The sequence below is a fragment of the Pteropus vampyrus genome, unplaced genomic scaffold (assembly GCF_000151845.1).
Source record: "Pteropus vampyrus isolate Shadow unplaced genomic scaffold, Pvam_2.0 Scaffold47, whole genome shotgun sequence".
Taxonomy (NCBI): Eukaryota; Metazoa; Chordata; class Mammalia; order Chiroptera; family Pteropodidae; genus Pteropus; species Pteropus vampyrus.
The window spans coordinates 3,578,914-3,595,025 of NW_011888828.1; the positions used below are offsets into that span (position 1 = coordinate 3,578,914).

Sequence of the window (16,112 nt, forward strand, 5' to 3'; positions counted from 1 at the left end):
AGTTAAGTGGTAGTAAATGAAATAAATTTTACTTTTTGTGAATTATACTTTTGTGGAAGTCATTAGCTCTTTTCATTATGAAAGGTAAGAACATAAATTATAGAACTTTCTCCTTTTCCCATCTTAATAAAGACACAACTTTTAAGACTGTCTTCCTAAGATTAGTGCTGATCACAATTTTAGGAAAAAGCTACCCTTGAAAGGTGAAAGAGGTAAAAAACTACTACTTCAGGGTAAAATAGGTACGGTTAAAAAAAAAAAAAGTTAAGTGATTTCCTTTTGTTTTACTCTCTTGGTTAAAAAAATGCTGGAAGATATTATAATTGAGAGTTATTTCTGTCCTCCCTTGGCAAGGACACATGCCTTTTCAACTTGATAATGATTCTCTTATTCAGCTCAACTGTGTCGTTTGCATCTTGTACTCATAATGTCAAGAGGACTCTAATGAGAAAAAAAAAATTGGTCTCAGAGTGAATATAAATCTAGCATCCATCCTGCACACTTTATTCACAGCCCTGTTTTCTCCCTAAGGATCCAAGCCACGCTCTGAAGGCTGTTGACAGTAGTGTGCCTCATGCTGTCGTTCTTCATGATTTTCTAGCAGGTAAGGACACAAATAATAAAGTGGTAGAGCCTGTAGGATCCGGGAGCAGGCATGCTCCATAGGTTAATCTCTCAAGGACAGCCTTCATTCTCTGTGCAGCAGAGTCCTGGACTGGAGAAATCGTCAATCACCCAGCCTTCAAGGAATGGTGGATTGTACCCAGTCATTCCAGAAAGGGTAGCTGCATACCCTTGCTTTTGAAACTCATGAGAGAGCGGGGTGAGGGTTTTCTCTTACAAATGAACAAATAGCAAATTACCTACTAGTTGCAAATTTTTAACTCTTTCAAAACAGTGAGTACCAATTAACTATAGTGTAATTAATTCTAATTTAATAAATGAAGATTTTTTTCCTAAGAATTGTAAAACCTATACCTATAGCTCAGCTATTATGAAATGAAAAGGTAAATTTTTTATAATTAATTTTTAAATACCTTTTATATCCAAGGCTACTACAAATAAACTTCCAATTTATTTACATAACCTCATTTTTATATACTTGGTAAACTGATTTTTATTTTAGTGAGTAAATTTATTTCCTAAAGAGCTGTAGTATTCCCTTAGTTGATATTTTGAGTTTGAAATGATTTTTAAGCATGATCGAGAATAATGAGAATATTATACCACATCTGTAAAACTCTTTGTTCAATACGTATTCAGCAAAAGGTTTATTTTGGCACAGTAGATAGCATTGACCAGCACAATGTTTGTTTGTTTGCTTGTTTGTTTGCTTGTTTGTTTGTTTGTTTGTTTTTAACCATTTCACATGAATCAGTGCATTGCAGATGTATCTAATTTGATATTAAAAGGGGAAACTCATAACAGCAATATCAAAAAAAAAAGATATGTGTTCTCAGAATCAGTAGAACATACTACCTCAGCGGACAGAACTAAATGCTACTTTATGCTTGCTTTAATCAAATCTGCAACCAGAATAATTTTAATCATACATAACTCTAATTTAATGTTACAGAGCAAGTCGATGATTTGAACCTCACTTCAGGAGAAATTGTTTATCTTCTGGAAAAAATAGATACTGATTGGTACCGAGGAAAATGCAGAAAGCAGACTGGCATATTTCCTGCCAACTATGTCAAAGTGCTTGTAAGTGGGTCATGCCTATTTACATTGATCATATGTTCAGTGGATTCTTTGTAACTTACAGTTTGGAAAAAATAACCAGAAGCCTAGATTCTTGAAGTCTAGTTCTCTCTTTCATTGATTCATTTGTGTTTGGAAAACAAAAAAATAAAGGTTTGTTCAACTAGATAATGGTTACTTATAATTATATTATGAGGTATTAGAACTTAATTCCTAAGTGCTATCTGAAATCCTAAGGTGAAAAAACACTGCAGGTCAACTGGTGACTCAGCTGTTATTGGAGGGTTGTAAGCACTTAAGGATATATGTTAATTCTTTGAAACATTTAGTAAACAAGAGTCAAATGCTACTAGACTGTCCTGAAGGAATGTTCTCTGAGATTATGTACCATTTCTTTTCGAAGTATGTTTTATTTTTGGTTTCTTTCATTCTTTCCATTCTTATTTTCATCTTTAAAAAAATAGATTTAGGAACACTAAAGTACTTTCATTGGAAGTAGTGGTCCATTAATGGTTTTTCACATAATTTTAAATCTGATTAGGGAAAAATTATATTAAATTGTCAGAATTTTATACACCCTCACAGCATAACTTGTAAAAGCAGACATGTATGGTCGAGCCCTAAGTGCTAAGCCCAGGTAGCTGAAACATGGGGATAAAATCAGACCGCCACTTTATATGTCAGTAGGAGGAGTATGACTCTGTCTCTGCTATAACTTATTGATACTGGAAAATATCAATAAAGCTAGCTTAAATAGCTGAGTATTAACAGCTATTTGTGGAGGAGGGGAGCAAATAATTTGTTATTACATCAGAAATTCAGAAAACAGATATAACCGAGAACCTGTAGTTTTCAAGTATAAATAAGTTTGATTCTCTTGAATTACAAAATGTGGGCCTTAAAAATTGTCCAGTATATATATAATATTATATATTATAATATATTATATATATATTCTTTGGAGAAATCCAACCACATTCTCTAAATAAATATTAAGAATAATGTTAGTTTTAGTACTCTTCCTCAGTTTTTCTTCTGCACAATGTAGAAGTACTTTAAAAATCACGGTTGCCACACTGAAATCAATTACACTAAATCTGCCACATTATCAATGTATTATTTCTGAGCCTAGCAGTTTAAACAATTGTTTTAAAACTTCAAGCCTTTGGAATTCATCAAGAAGGGCACTGATTTATTTAATATAAACCTCAAAGCCTTCAGTAGTTTCCAGACTGAATGTATATGGTCAAATATTTTATTATAACCCAGCTCTGCTGAACCTTGTAAATGAGATATTTACATAAAGTGCTTGCCACTTAGTAGATGCTCACCGAATACTAATTCCTTTCTTCCTTATTCACATTATAGGGGGAAAAATTTGAGTTATGAAAATGGAGAGAATCCACAAATGTGATTAAAATGTTTTATTTGGTGGTCAAGAAAGCATTGCAGAATTCTTCTAGCACTTTGAATAGGTGTGGTTGTGCCCGAATGCTTCATGTCTAGTTTCTATCTTGAGTCTTCCTCATCTGAAGTTTTCAACTTAGAGGATATGGAATAGAGAAAACTCAATCAGGGTAGAAAGATATTAATATGCTTACCCCAGCAAATAAGAAAAGGATTGATTGGCTATTCAAGAAAGGCTGTGTCACAAGTTATGCATTTTTTTCAAAATCCAAATTCTGGATTTCTAATCTTTTAGCACCTTTGGAACCACTTAATCAATTTAACACCTAGGTAAACTTGTTAATTTCAGTCATGCATTTCCTAATTACCTAGTCTTAAATTTACCTTACTAAAATCTGAAATTATACAATTGTCTTTACTAGGTTGATATTGCAGAAGGAGGAAATGGGAAAAGAGAATCAGTTTCATCTCATTCCATCAAGTAAGTTTTATTTTTGTTCTTTTGCACAAAATACAAAGGAGACCAGCATTTATGTCATAAAGAATTACCGAGCTTAAATACTTCAGATATGTGATCATTGGTTCTCAGTATGTCTTTTTTAATTATGAGGAAAACCTATCCTTGTTTAAAAGCCATAGTGGATTGAAATTCAGATGAAAATGCGACAAGCTAATGGAAGCTGACATAAGCAACTCTCCATATCAATACAGAACATACAGACAGCAGCAAACAGTCTAGCCTGATGCTTCCCACAGTCTAGCCTCAGCTTGAGCAGAGATGGTTTTTTTCATTCACTATATTTTATTTTGGCCCTCTGGTGTTCATCTACCAACACATTTTTAGAAGTTTCAAATATTTTTGTCACTGAAAATATTTAAACCTTTTACAAATATGGACCCTACAATAACTGCTACACATTTTGTATTGTTTAGCAGTACTTTCTAGAAGTTACTTTTGCTTTCTAGAAGAAAGTAAAGTAAGATTTAAGTCGGAGGGATCTTCCTTTATGTCTGAAAACCTTTCCATCAATTTATGTACCCTTTTATGCATCAGTGTAACTCCTTAATTTACAACACTGCCACAATGCAACTTTATATTCCAGTTAAATGAGCAAATTAACAGAATTCACTACCTGCTGAAGATTGTAAACCTGTCTTTGAATAGGTCAGACATAAAGAGATGCCCCCTGAGGACTTTAGAAAATAAATGCAAAGGTTACCATAAATAAGAAAACTTCTGATGCCACAAAAGTTGAATTCTATTTTAGGTTCAAATTTTCTCCTATTTTTAAGCAGCATTTAATGTGTCAGCTGGTTGAATTTAAAGTGGGCTTTCACAGCCGTTGATCCATTGTCCTGACTTAAATCAAAATTTGATGGGAAACAGTACCAGTCTTTTCTCTTCAGAGAGTTTCATCTCCTTAGCCTGTCGCTATTGAAACTTCCTTTCTAAAGCCCCAAATCTAAGGTTTAGTATTAAATCATGCCTCCTAGAGACACAATTTTATCTCTGCTTTTATCTTAATTTCAGTATGAATTGCAGATCATTTAAGGATTGTTCTAATTCTCAGAAATGAAGTTTTTTGTGCCTAACACAACAGTGTTACGTACAAAATTAAGTGTTATTATGTGCCTAGTGTCTGTTTTCTTTGAACCTTCTAGTTTTGAAGACCAGTCATCTATATACACAACTCACTGATCGAGTCAACATATATTAACAAGCTGATACCCACTGCACTGCATCCTGTCATGGAAATTTGACGTCTTGCCCTGGGATTCTCAGGGCGTTTATAATTGAGAGGGTTCAGACTGGGCCGTGGATTACTGTGGTCCAAGAATACAGAGATGTGTGGACTAGGGGATTCTGTAATGAAGTAAAGGTGATAGAGTACATGGCATTGTAAACTGACCACCAGCTGATGGTCTTCTTTGTGTCTCCGTGACATTGATTTTAGCCTCTGAGTAAATAGGTTCGTATCTAAAAAGTAAGGACTATGATTTAGAAATGTAGCTTATTCTTTTTATGGTAAAAAACTAGTATACCTCGTTCCATAGTAAACACAGAATAAATATTTTTTGAAAGACTGAATGAAGGTTTTAACACATTTTGAAAGTTAGTACTCTGTTTAATGCATAAGTGTGATCTTTGTTCAGAGGTCCAAGATGTGTTGCTCGGTTTGAATATATTGGAGACCAGAAAGATGAGTTAAGTTTCTTAGAGGGAGAAATTATCATTCTTAAAGAGTATGTGAATGAAGAATGGGCCAGAGGAGAACTTCGAGACAAAACTGGAATTTTCCCCCTTAACTTTGTGGAACTCGTTGAGGATCCTCCCACCTCTGGCACAAAGGTTTTATGTGAGTATAGAGAATATTGTTTTTGATTATGCCCTGTCTTATTTTAGATAAACCATAAAAGGATGATACTTAAGCTGCATAATATTCCAGTCACCATGTTTTTTTAAGGTAGAAAAATGATTTTAAAATGGTCATTTGTATGGGATAGTCATTATCATGATAATCTCTCAATGAGTTCTTTTTGGTGTTTTAGGTAAGTAGCAATAGCTTCATATCAGAAATGGCAGGTGAAGAATCATACACTTTTAAACAGAAATGGACTATAGAGCAGAGATCCTCAACCCCCAGACCACACACCAGGAAGTGAGTGGCGCGTGATTGAGCCAAGCTTCATCTGTATTTGCAGCTGCTCCCCAGCGCTAGCATCACTGCCTCAGCTCCACCTCAGACCATCAGGCATTAGAGTCTCATAGAAACACTGGTCCCTGGTCCTGACAAGATTGAGGACCGCTGCTATGGAGTGTAATTAATGGGCATCTTCCTTCACTTTACAGTGAAGGGAAACAAGCCCAGAGAGGGAAGTGCCTGGTCAGAGTTAGATAGCCAATACATGAAGAGACTGATTTAGAATCCCAGTCTTTTCACTCTCCCCTACAGTTTTTCTCCAATACTGTGTGGTTTTTTCATCTGAAGTTTTGACTTTTTTCTTTAACGTAGGCACAAAGGTACCACTGACTACCAAAAAAGATGATTCTGGAGCAGATAATCAGGTAGGCTGCTTGAATAAATAACTGTAGTGAAAACCAGGTTTTTAACTGTGGGAAGAATATTAAAATCATAATTGTCAAGGGAAAATGTTATGAAATCATTTTTAAATTCATATAGTAAATGTTTGAAATTAATATTTAGATGATAAATATCTTTATTGCTTACAGAACTCATACAAATGAATTGCAAAGACATGAAAACCCTGATGGAAAACAGAGAAAGAGACACGATGGGAGAATAAAAGAGATAGTATAAATGGCTGATATTAAGAAGATATTTAACTTTAGTAATCAAGAAAATGCCTTATAAAGCAGCAATAAAATACCATTTAACTAACCCAGTTAACAGAGATTCAGTACAACTCAACGCTAAATAAATAATTACAAGTGTTAAAAAATTGAAATTATAAATTATTGTTATTCCTCACTCTGTGAAAGGCTGAAAATGAGACAAGGTTTTAGTCACAGAGATAGTCATAGTGGTGGTGTTTTAATAGGAAAAAAATTAGAAACAATCTAAATATGATTATTATTAGTAGAATGTTCTGAGGCCATGAAAAATTAGATTTATAAAAATGTTATGGGAGGAAAATATTTTATAGGAAATTGAATATATAGCATAGAAAGACTAGAAGGAAATATATTTGAAGTTATTAACATTCAGTTTCCCCAAGGTGGAACAATTATAGATGGGTAGATATTTTTCCCACTTCTTCATACATTTATAAACTTCAAATATTTAGGAACATTTGCATCATTTTTATAATAGGAGAGAAAAAAAACTGGATTAAAATTTTTACATGTATAACATGACTCCAAAAGTGTTTAAACTTAATAGGATTGTTTTGTGACACATTTTAAAAGAGTGAGCCTATTGGGGTCATTGTTTGTCAGAATGTGACTGGTAATTGGGCTCTATGTCTCTTAATTCTTTCATTCTCACTTATTGTTCACGTCAAACAGGAAAGAAAGTGACAAGTTTTCCAAAAGGAAATGTTCATTTGGTTGCTAGCATTTCTTGGGAATGATAAGTACCATTCTTTAGGGTCGGTTACTCTAGTGCAGAGCAAGAGGGCTAGAGTTAAGAGGCTTTGTTTGCTTGTTTCATTGTTGTTTTTGTCTCAGTTGTTGAGAACTTAAGATGTGCCAGGCACTGTGCTAAGCATTCTACATGCATTATTTAATCCTCACAGCAACCCCAAGATGAAGCTGAGGCTCAGAGAAAAGAAGCATCTTGCCCAGTGTCAGCTAGGAAATAGGAGAACTGGGTCTGGAACCTAGGCCTGCCTGGCTCAAAGCATTACCCTCTCCTCCCTACTCCAGCTTTTTGAACATAGGGCTCCCATCCTTACTTGGCAGAAATGCCTCTTTACAGAGCAGAACCTTCTTCTGATGTGTTTTGGGTAAAATTTATTCTTGAGGCGTTTGGTCATTACTAGCCCACCACATTCGGGTGGTTACTCTGCCAGCCTTAGAGCTAACTGCCTCACAAAATGAAAAATGTGGATTAATGAAGTCCTATGCTATGGAATCTGATAGACTCTGAATCAGGTAAATACCTGGGAATTACAGACTGCCATTCTGATTCTTTGTAATTTAGAAGAACTTCGCTGGAAATTAAATTACCAGAATTTTTTCAGTGTCATAAATACTATATATAAATATCATATGCTTTTACCTAATTTTTAAAATATAATTGTCATAGATCATAATTAGAAAAATGTTTTTGCTTGAGTATTGTATATCTCTTAAAAGCAGAAGAACCTCAAATTCTATCAGAATTATATTTTAAGAAAAAAGTTATTGGAAATTTTTATTTCTGAAACTTGATAGTAACATAAAGTATTGAGTGATTTAAAGAAGCCTTCAGGCTTTGAACCTTTAGCTTCCCCCCACACCCCCATTTTTCAACCTATGTAGAAATCAGTTTCAAATAATCTCTCACATTTCTTATCGAATTTCTGATTTGTAACAGGATAACAGCATTTCTGGAGAATGGTGTGAAGCTCTTCACAGTTTTACAGCAGAGACCAGTGATGACTTGTCCTTCAAGAAGGGAGACCAGATCCTGATCCTCGAGCGTCTGGACTCCAACTGGTGCAAGGGCAGACTGCGTGACAGGGAGGGGATCTTCCCCGCAGTCTTTGTGCGACCCTACCCAGGTGTGACAACTACTCTCTAAGGGCGAGTGCGAGATCTTTAAAATGATATATATTCCTTTTCCCTCTGACCATGCTCAGTTTAAGTTGTTTGCCCATATTCGAAAGAGTGATTCATAAAGTTTTGTAAACTCTCTGTTTCATATACTTTGGTGGAGTTATGGGTGGCAAAACCATAAAAATGCCTTCACTTGATAATGTCTAATTTTCTACTAAATATGTTTTCTATAATTTTTTTTTCCTGCTAAGAGAACATCTTTTATCTTTTTGCAAGTTAAATAAATTCAAAATTAATTGAAAATATTCTGCCTTGGGAATGACAAAGGCATTTCTTAAAGTGTGCAATTTGTATTTTAATCCACTGTCTTTCCATCTATTTGAATTTCTGTGTCTTCACAGCTGAGAAGAAAAGTATGTCTGCTTTAGCACTGAAGGGGAGGAAGGCCAAAGCCTTATATGATTTCCACGGAGAGAATGAAGATGAGCTGTCCTTCAAGGTCAGAATGTGTACCTTTTTGTAACTGTATTAAGCAGCTATAAATTTTGAAATGCCTTTCATTGAAGGGTGGAACATTTGGCTAGAGTATTGATGATTAGCTAAGAATGAACAGATCTCACACCCTAATTCTAAAAGACAAGATTAGAGAGCCTGTCAAGAATAGGGCAAATGTAAATTATCAGCAAGGCATTTAGGTACTTAAAGAAAACCTTATTGGCCTGATAGGCCCACAGTCTCCAGGCAAATTCCTTATTCCTAGACTTCATAACATCAGATCTCAGTAATATTGGACTTTTCCTTGGTGGCCCTAGTAAAGGATGATTCCCTGCATGCCCCTTGCTGCCTGCTCTTGTCATGTCTTTGAGATCAGTGGCGAAATCAGTTCGTACCTACTACAACTGGCTACCACAGCACTGCCTCATAAAGCACTAGAGTCTTGTTCACAAAGATACTGTCTAGACTGTGGGGAAAAAATGCAGGAAGTTAAGCTACTTTGCAAAGGGGTTTTTAGCACCTAAAATTTAATTTTAATCTTACTTCATCAAAGAAGTGCCTCTCTTTTTTTTTTTTTTTTTTTTTTTTTTAAGTAAAACCAGAATATTTCCATGATCCTATTTCCCCAGTCCATAGTTATACCATGGTCAAAGGAAAGTGCCCAGGGTAGTACTTTGAGACTGTGCCAGAGGAAGAAGAGTGGCCTTAGCAGTCATTGCTCTCAGAAAAGCCTGTGTCAGGTAGTGGTAAATTCTCCATCACTTGGAGATAATCAGTCAGAGGCAGCAATGCCATAGGCAGGATGAAAGCATCAAGGAGTGATTGGACAAAATGAGACTTAAAACAGTGTGTACCCAAATAAGATTGTCACCTGTCTACAACAAAGTAGGAAAACAAGGTGATATTCTGTATATGCAGGCTTTTGGGGAGTCACAGAGTAAGGGAGGCATGCTGAGATATGTCAGTTATAAGTTTGCTAATTTACCTATTTTTTTTTTAAGAACTAACTTACCTATTTTGTGATGGGCTTTTCCTTTCTTTTAAGAATTTCTTTTATCTTTTCCATATTAAAATGTCATTTCCATTATAAAATGTGAGCGAACACAATGCAATATGCAGATGATGTTTTATGAAATTGCACACTTGAAACATGATATTATTAACCAATGTCACCCCAATAAATATAATAAAATTAAAAATAAAAAAAAATAAAATGTTGTTAGTAAATGATAGGTATTTCTTATGGGAGATTATAATTTGGTAACTCTATATCAGTTTCTTTTCTTTTTCTTTTAATTTCTTAGTTCTTAAAATCCAAGTGTTTGGAAACTGTTGCCCTAGTCCTTTTTAGTCTTTTGAGAGTCAGTGGCTCGAAATTCATTCCTTTTATCTTTACATAGAATGTTACTTCAAGTTGACAATCTGGATTCAAACTTTTTGGATTTTATTTTGGTCTTTATATAAGTTATGTCAATATAAATAACAGAATTCACAGGATCCTCCAGAAAATAAGTTGTCTTCATTTTACAAATGACTGACTGTAAGCAAGATAGTTCTAGAGTATTTTTAGTTAAGGGATTCTGCACTGCTTTCAGTATTATTGATCATTAATATTATATTAGATATCTGCAGAATATTAGTAGATAAAACTTTTTAAAAAATTGTCCTAGTCCTCAAAAAACAACAAGTGTTGGCAAGGATGTGGAGAAAAGGGAACCCTCATACATTGTTGGTAGGATTGCAAACTGGTACAGCTGCTATGGAAAACAGTATGGAGGGTTCTCAAAAAATTAAAAATGGATATACTTTTTGACTCAGCAATTGTACTTCTGAGTATTTATCCAAAGAAAACCAAAACAATAATTCGTAAGGATCTATGCACCCCAGTATTCATGGCAGCACAATTTACAATAGCCAAGATATAGAAGCAACCTAAATGCCCATTAACAGATAATTGGATAAAGAAATTATGGTTCATATATACAATAGAATATTACTCAGCCATTAAAAAAATGAAATCCTACCATTTGCAACGACATGGATAGACCTAGAGGTTATTATGCTGAGTGAAATTAGTCAGACAAAGATAAATACCATATGATTTCACTTATATGCAGAATCTAAGGAACAAAAAGAACAAATTAATCAAAAACAGACTCACAAATATAGTGGACAATTTGGTGACGGACAGAGGGGAGGGGAGTTGGGGGACTGGGAGAATAGGGTGAAGGGTTAAAGAACTACAAATTAGTAGTTGATAGTTGGTCACGGGGATGGGGAGCACGGCAGAGAGAATGCAGTTAGCATTAATATGATAGCTAGATGGAGGGCCAGAGGAGGGAGGGAGCCATTAGGGGGATCATTTTATGAACTATATAGATGTCTAACCAATGTACTGTATACTCAAAGGTAATTTAAATAAATAAATTTAAAAAAAAAAATTGCCCTAACACACTATGTACTTAAGAGCTAAGAAAAAAAATTTTAGTGAACCATAATGTTATAATTTAGAAAGGAGCTTACTTATAATAGGAACTTTGAAGAGCCAGAAATTTTACAGATTTTAGCAGAATAAAGTAAATTAATGACATTTGATAGCGTTTTTCCTTTCCATTTTCCATAAAGGCCTTAAATCAAACCATTTTTTCCAGAGGGCTATGTATGAGGGCTACAAATAAATCCATTTAGTTTGATAAAGATATTCTTAAAAGTAGCCAGGGTCATTTTGGACCATTACAGACTCTTAAACCCAGATCCTAAGAAATGGTTAGAAACAGTAAAGAACAAAATAGCTTCAGGAGATAATTTCAAAAATTATGTCATCTGTTGAAAAATTATAATTTATACATGAATAAGATACATAGTCCCTTTGACGAACCAGAAGAGGAAAAATCTGTATTCTGAGTCAGGGTGAAGCTCTTTAAGACAGGAAAGAATGCAGATTTGATATTGAGGCCAGGAAGGAATAGAATAAACCAAATGGTAGAGGAGAATACCATTATGTGGAAGAATAAATGAGGAGTTCAAAATGCTCAGAATGTTGAGAAAAGATAATTATAGTAAAAACCTTTCTAATTATAGAGATCCAGTGTAAATGTGGGGGCCACGTAGCCAGCATATTTATTTGTCTCCCCACCACTCTAGAATGAGGTCTTTATATATTGCTGGATCCATAATGACCAGAACAACAGTGTCAGACACATACATAGTGGGTATTCAGTAAATAATTGTTAGGTTGGGGGGATACACACGCACACACACACACACACACACATCTACAGAAATGTATATATGATAACTGGTATTGTTATTAAAGAATTTTAGAGTAAGAGTGGTGAATTTGGGGGGCACAAAATACAAGCAGGAAATTAAAAGTGCAACAATGGTGATATTGGCAGAGGAATGGGTTTTGAGGAAAAGAGGCGTACAAGCAAATGGCACATCATTATTAGGTATAGATCATCTCTGTGGTATATCATTTAATCCTCTCGGTAAATCATGATAAATAAGTAAAGAGAAGATTATACATGCTTCTCCAGATGGGCTGCCTATCGTGCTTATACTCAACAAAAACTAATAATTATTTCCAATTCCTGTCTTCTTACAGGCCGGAGATATAATAACAGAGCTGGCATCTGTAGATGATGACTGGATGAGTGGAGAACTAATGGGAAAATCTGGAATCTTTCCCAAAAACTATGTTCAGGTTTTACAAGTCAGCTAAAGGTGAAGCTTGACTGTGCTTCTTGGCACAAAAACTCACTTGAACTATCACTTTGACTATCAGATATATTTTGCACTATTTTTTTAAACTGAAAGAAATATCTATGCTGTATATGGTACACTAGAATTTTCTGAAAGCAGAAAGTATCTAGATTTTGTTGTTAGTATTCATTCACAGTAGAAACGTGCACATGGAAACCCATGAACACATATTCTACCAAGGAAAACATCAAGCAGGATTAGCAAGGCAGATAAACACTTCCCCCAGGGGAAAGCATCCGATGAGGAAACAGCGTGGGGAGGCTTACAAGCAAAAGTTGCACTTGGACATCTATTTTTATCAGCAAAAGTAAATTAACCGTGCTTCTTTATTTTTTACTTTATTTTAAAAGGAGGACTTTGATAGTCTGCATGCTATAACTATCAGGACATGGTTGGTAATCTAAATTTCGTTTTCGATATCCAAATTAATTCACACAGCTGGAGCATAGTATCCTTATTACCAAGGCAAGTCCTTGCTTCTGGAGAGGGTAGTTTATTGACTACTTAGAGCTATTGTAAGAACGTGGTGAATCAATTCATACTCACCAAATGCTCCTTGTGTTAATGTTTCCCCTCTGCCCAAGGATTTGAAGGGGGTTAAAAATTTGATGCAACATAGTCAAAAGAACCAAAACCATCCTGAGATGACTTGCTAATATGACTAACCTTTCCACATTACTTGCTGTACTTCTTTCTTTCTTTTATACTTTGTTAACAGGGTTATTATAAAGCACATTTTTCTGAATCTGCAATCATTCTTTTGACAATTACTGGTATCCAAAGAAAAATTCATATTTTCTTTGTGTTACCCCAGTAATATATAAAAGCTGTGTCTTATTATAGTGGTACATTATGACTCGCATATATCAGAATACAGAGCAACTGTTAAGATGGAAAACAATGTCAAACTCCCACAGCTTATTTCTTTCCACTATAATCAGAATGAAAAATAATTTAAAAAGACTGAAGGCTGATACTTGTTTTTTTTTCTCCAGCTCCTCAAAAACAAACACACAAAAAACACTTTCCTGCTCTATCCATTGCTATGCATGCCAGGCTTAAGATAAAAGTGGTTCCCTACAGGACTAAGTCAATTACAGTTTATGTGCTTAAGCCAAATAGGTCGAAGACAATCTTCTAAATAGACCGATGGAATAGAATTTCATTGGAAATGTAAAACGCTTTCCCAACAATGTTCATGACTTTCTTCTATTTTTGAGAAGAGTTTCATGTACTGGGACACTTAATAGCTTTTATTATTGTTTCCCATTGTCCAAAAAGTTAGGCAACCAGTAGTCAAACCATTATGTGAACACCTACTACATGGGGTTCTATAAAAGAGGAGATATTTACTTTGTCTTTGATTAAAGGTCATCTCATAGTTACATAGTTATAATTGACATGGGGGCTATTTTTTTGTTTGTTTTTTTGTTTGTTTGTTTTTTTGGTTTTTTTTTTTTACATGTTTTGGGTAAAGAAGACAATATAAAGAAAATTCTCTGTCAAATTTTACTCAGTAGTAATTTTATGAGAAATGGGTGACTTAAGCACTCTCCCAACTAAATTCCCATTTGAAGCAAGCTGTACAGCAACAGGAAGAAGGATGTGTGTCTGGAATAGAACATGAGGTATATTATATATGTATAATTTTAACATCTTATATCAGAGATCATGAAAACTTAGCTTTATTGGAGAATATCCCTCTTAAATTTTGGTCTTCTGTCAGCAGAATAAGTGCAATAGTTGTAAATCTACTTGACACTATAATAAACTGAACTGAACTTTTCAGTCTTTTTCTCATACTGGATTGAGTTTTTTGAGAATGCAGGTGGTATCTTATCTTTATATCTCTAGCCCTTTACACCATATAGGCCCAATAAAGGTTGGTTGGTTATGTGGATGGGTAGATGGATAACTTATATATATAGCCATATCACCTTGGATCCACTGATACCTGATATTTCCTCCTTAATTGGTTGATAAAAAAATCTTTGAAACAAAATTTGCAGTTTTTATGTAATTTTCATCATGTCATTTATTGTCCACTCAACCGACAAGAAGCTAAATGTAGCTTGGTATCAGTTTTTGTTGGTACTTTATTGTTCTGTATATTGACTGAACATAAATTTAGTGAATTTCATAGGGGAGAAATGGGAATTTTAGGTGAAAACCTGATATTGTTCATCCAAGCCTCCTCAAAATGGAATCTCCAAATCCTATTTCTTTGGTGGATTAAAACTAGAGAAGTCATTTAATATGTTATTCCCACCCTTTTGATTACCCTTTTGAACACTAAATGACAGCAGATTTCGTTAAAAGGTGCCCTTGTTATATGGCTATGCCCTTGTTTACATGGCTGGAGGGGTAATGTAATATATCTTTCATTGTGGAAATCACAGGTTTTGAATACATTCTGAACCATTTCAAATGGAAAATTCAGTGCATTTAAATTTAGTTAGAACTGGCATTTGAAAAAAAACAAAATATCCTTTTTCTGTAGAGTTCATCATACATTACTCTTAACAATAATTGTGTGGTTTTAGTTTCTCAAACTTAGATAATATACCTAGAGAAATATTGATGGATATATGGGCAATAATATTATAAGGGGATATTTGGTATAATCATAAATGGTTTATTCCTTTTAATGCTAATGCACATGGACCATATGATTCATAATTCAATGCCATTGAATGAACTCTTAACAGTGAATTTTTTCTGAACTAATAGGAAATCATTTTCTAATATGCCTTTTTACTTCACTGTAATTATAGAGGGAAAAAAATACAAAGCTTATCTCAGAACAACAGCACCATCTAGGGGCCTCTCACCTAATGGCAAATTCATCTTGTTAAACCACAGAAGAGTCTGCAGACCAGAGCTTGACCTGCATAGGTTAAATGATTTGCCTAAGGCCATACAGGTATGGCAGAGCCTAAAGCAAAACCTGGATCTACTTATCCCCAGTTCTGTACTTTATTTGTTGTGCTAAAATGATACATTCCTCTTTAGCAGTGAAACAAGTAGAATTGATCTGTTTTATTGGCCTATAAAACTTGTAACTTCTCAGATATAATACTTAGGATTAGAAACAAGTTGCGAAGAATAAATTAAAGCCTGGAATTTATTTATTCCATGAAGATAATTCCTGCTCAACTTTTCAGTTTTATGTAGACAATTTATAGTGATGTTACCTAGAAACTCAAACATGAACTGATCCATAGAGATTTATTTTTGTTTTGTAGGGAACATTTGAATGCTTAGAACATAAGATCTTAAAAAAGTATGTCTGTAGGGCTGTGCTCTTGCTAACAGCAGAGCAATCCTAAATGTAGCTTTTCATATACATGTAGCACAAAATACTGTTTAATATTTTGGAGTCTAGTCTGTGGCCATGTTACCCTGAACGTGCCCGATCCCGCCTGATCTCGGAAGCTAAGCAGGGTCGGGCCTGGTTAGTACTTGGATGGGAGACCACCTAAGAAGACCAGGTACTGTAGGCGTAAAAAAATTTTAAAAA

The 16,112-nt window shown here is 34.6% G+C and overlaps 1 protein-coding gene and 1 pseudogene across 4 annotated transcripts in view; both read left to right on the plus strand.

Annotated features, from left to right (window-relative positions):
- SH3D19 (SH3 domain containing 19) overlaps nucleotides 1–14,383 on the plus strand; it is an 80,234-nt gene extending 65,851 nt beyond the window's left edge. For all 4 annotated transcript variants that reach the window (XM_023530210.1, XM_023530207.1, XM_023530209.1 and 1 more), the window contains 8 exons: nucleotides 532–604; nucleotides 1,577–1,707; nucleotides 3,534–3,592; nucleotides 5,266–5,468; nucleotides 6,126–6,178; nucleotides 8,151–8,337; nucleotides 8,734–8,831; nucleotides 12,435–14,383. In XM_023530210.1, coding sequence (XP_023385978.1) covers nucleotides 532–604; nucleotides 1,577–1,707; nucleotides 3,534–3,592; nucleotides 5,266–5,468; nucleotides 6,126–6,178; nucleotides 8,151–8,337; nucleotides 8,734–8,831; nucleotides 12,435–12,551 — 921 coding nt within the window. In that variant the 3' untranslated portion in view covers nucleotides 12,552–14,383. The remainder of the gene's footprint in view (nucleotides 1–531; nucleotides 605–1,576; nucleotides 1,708–3,533; nucleotides 3,593–5,265; nucleotides 5,469–6,125; nucleotides 6,179–8,150; nucleotides 8,338–8,733; nucleotides 8,832–12,434) is intronic.
- A 1,593-nt stretch (nucleotides 14,384–15,976) lies between these two features.
- On the plus strand, nucleotides 15,977–16,095 carry LOC111739156 (annotated as a pseudogene).
- Nucleotides 16,096–16,112: the final 17 nt, after the last annotated feature.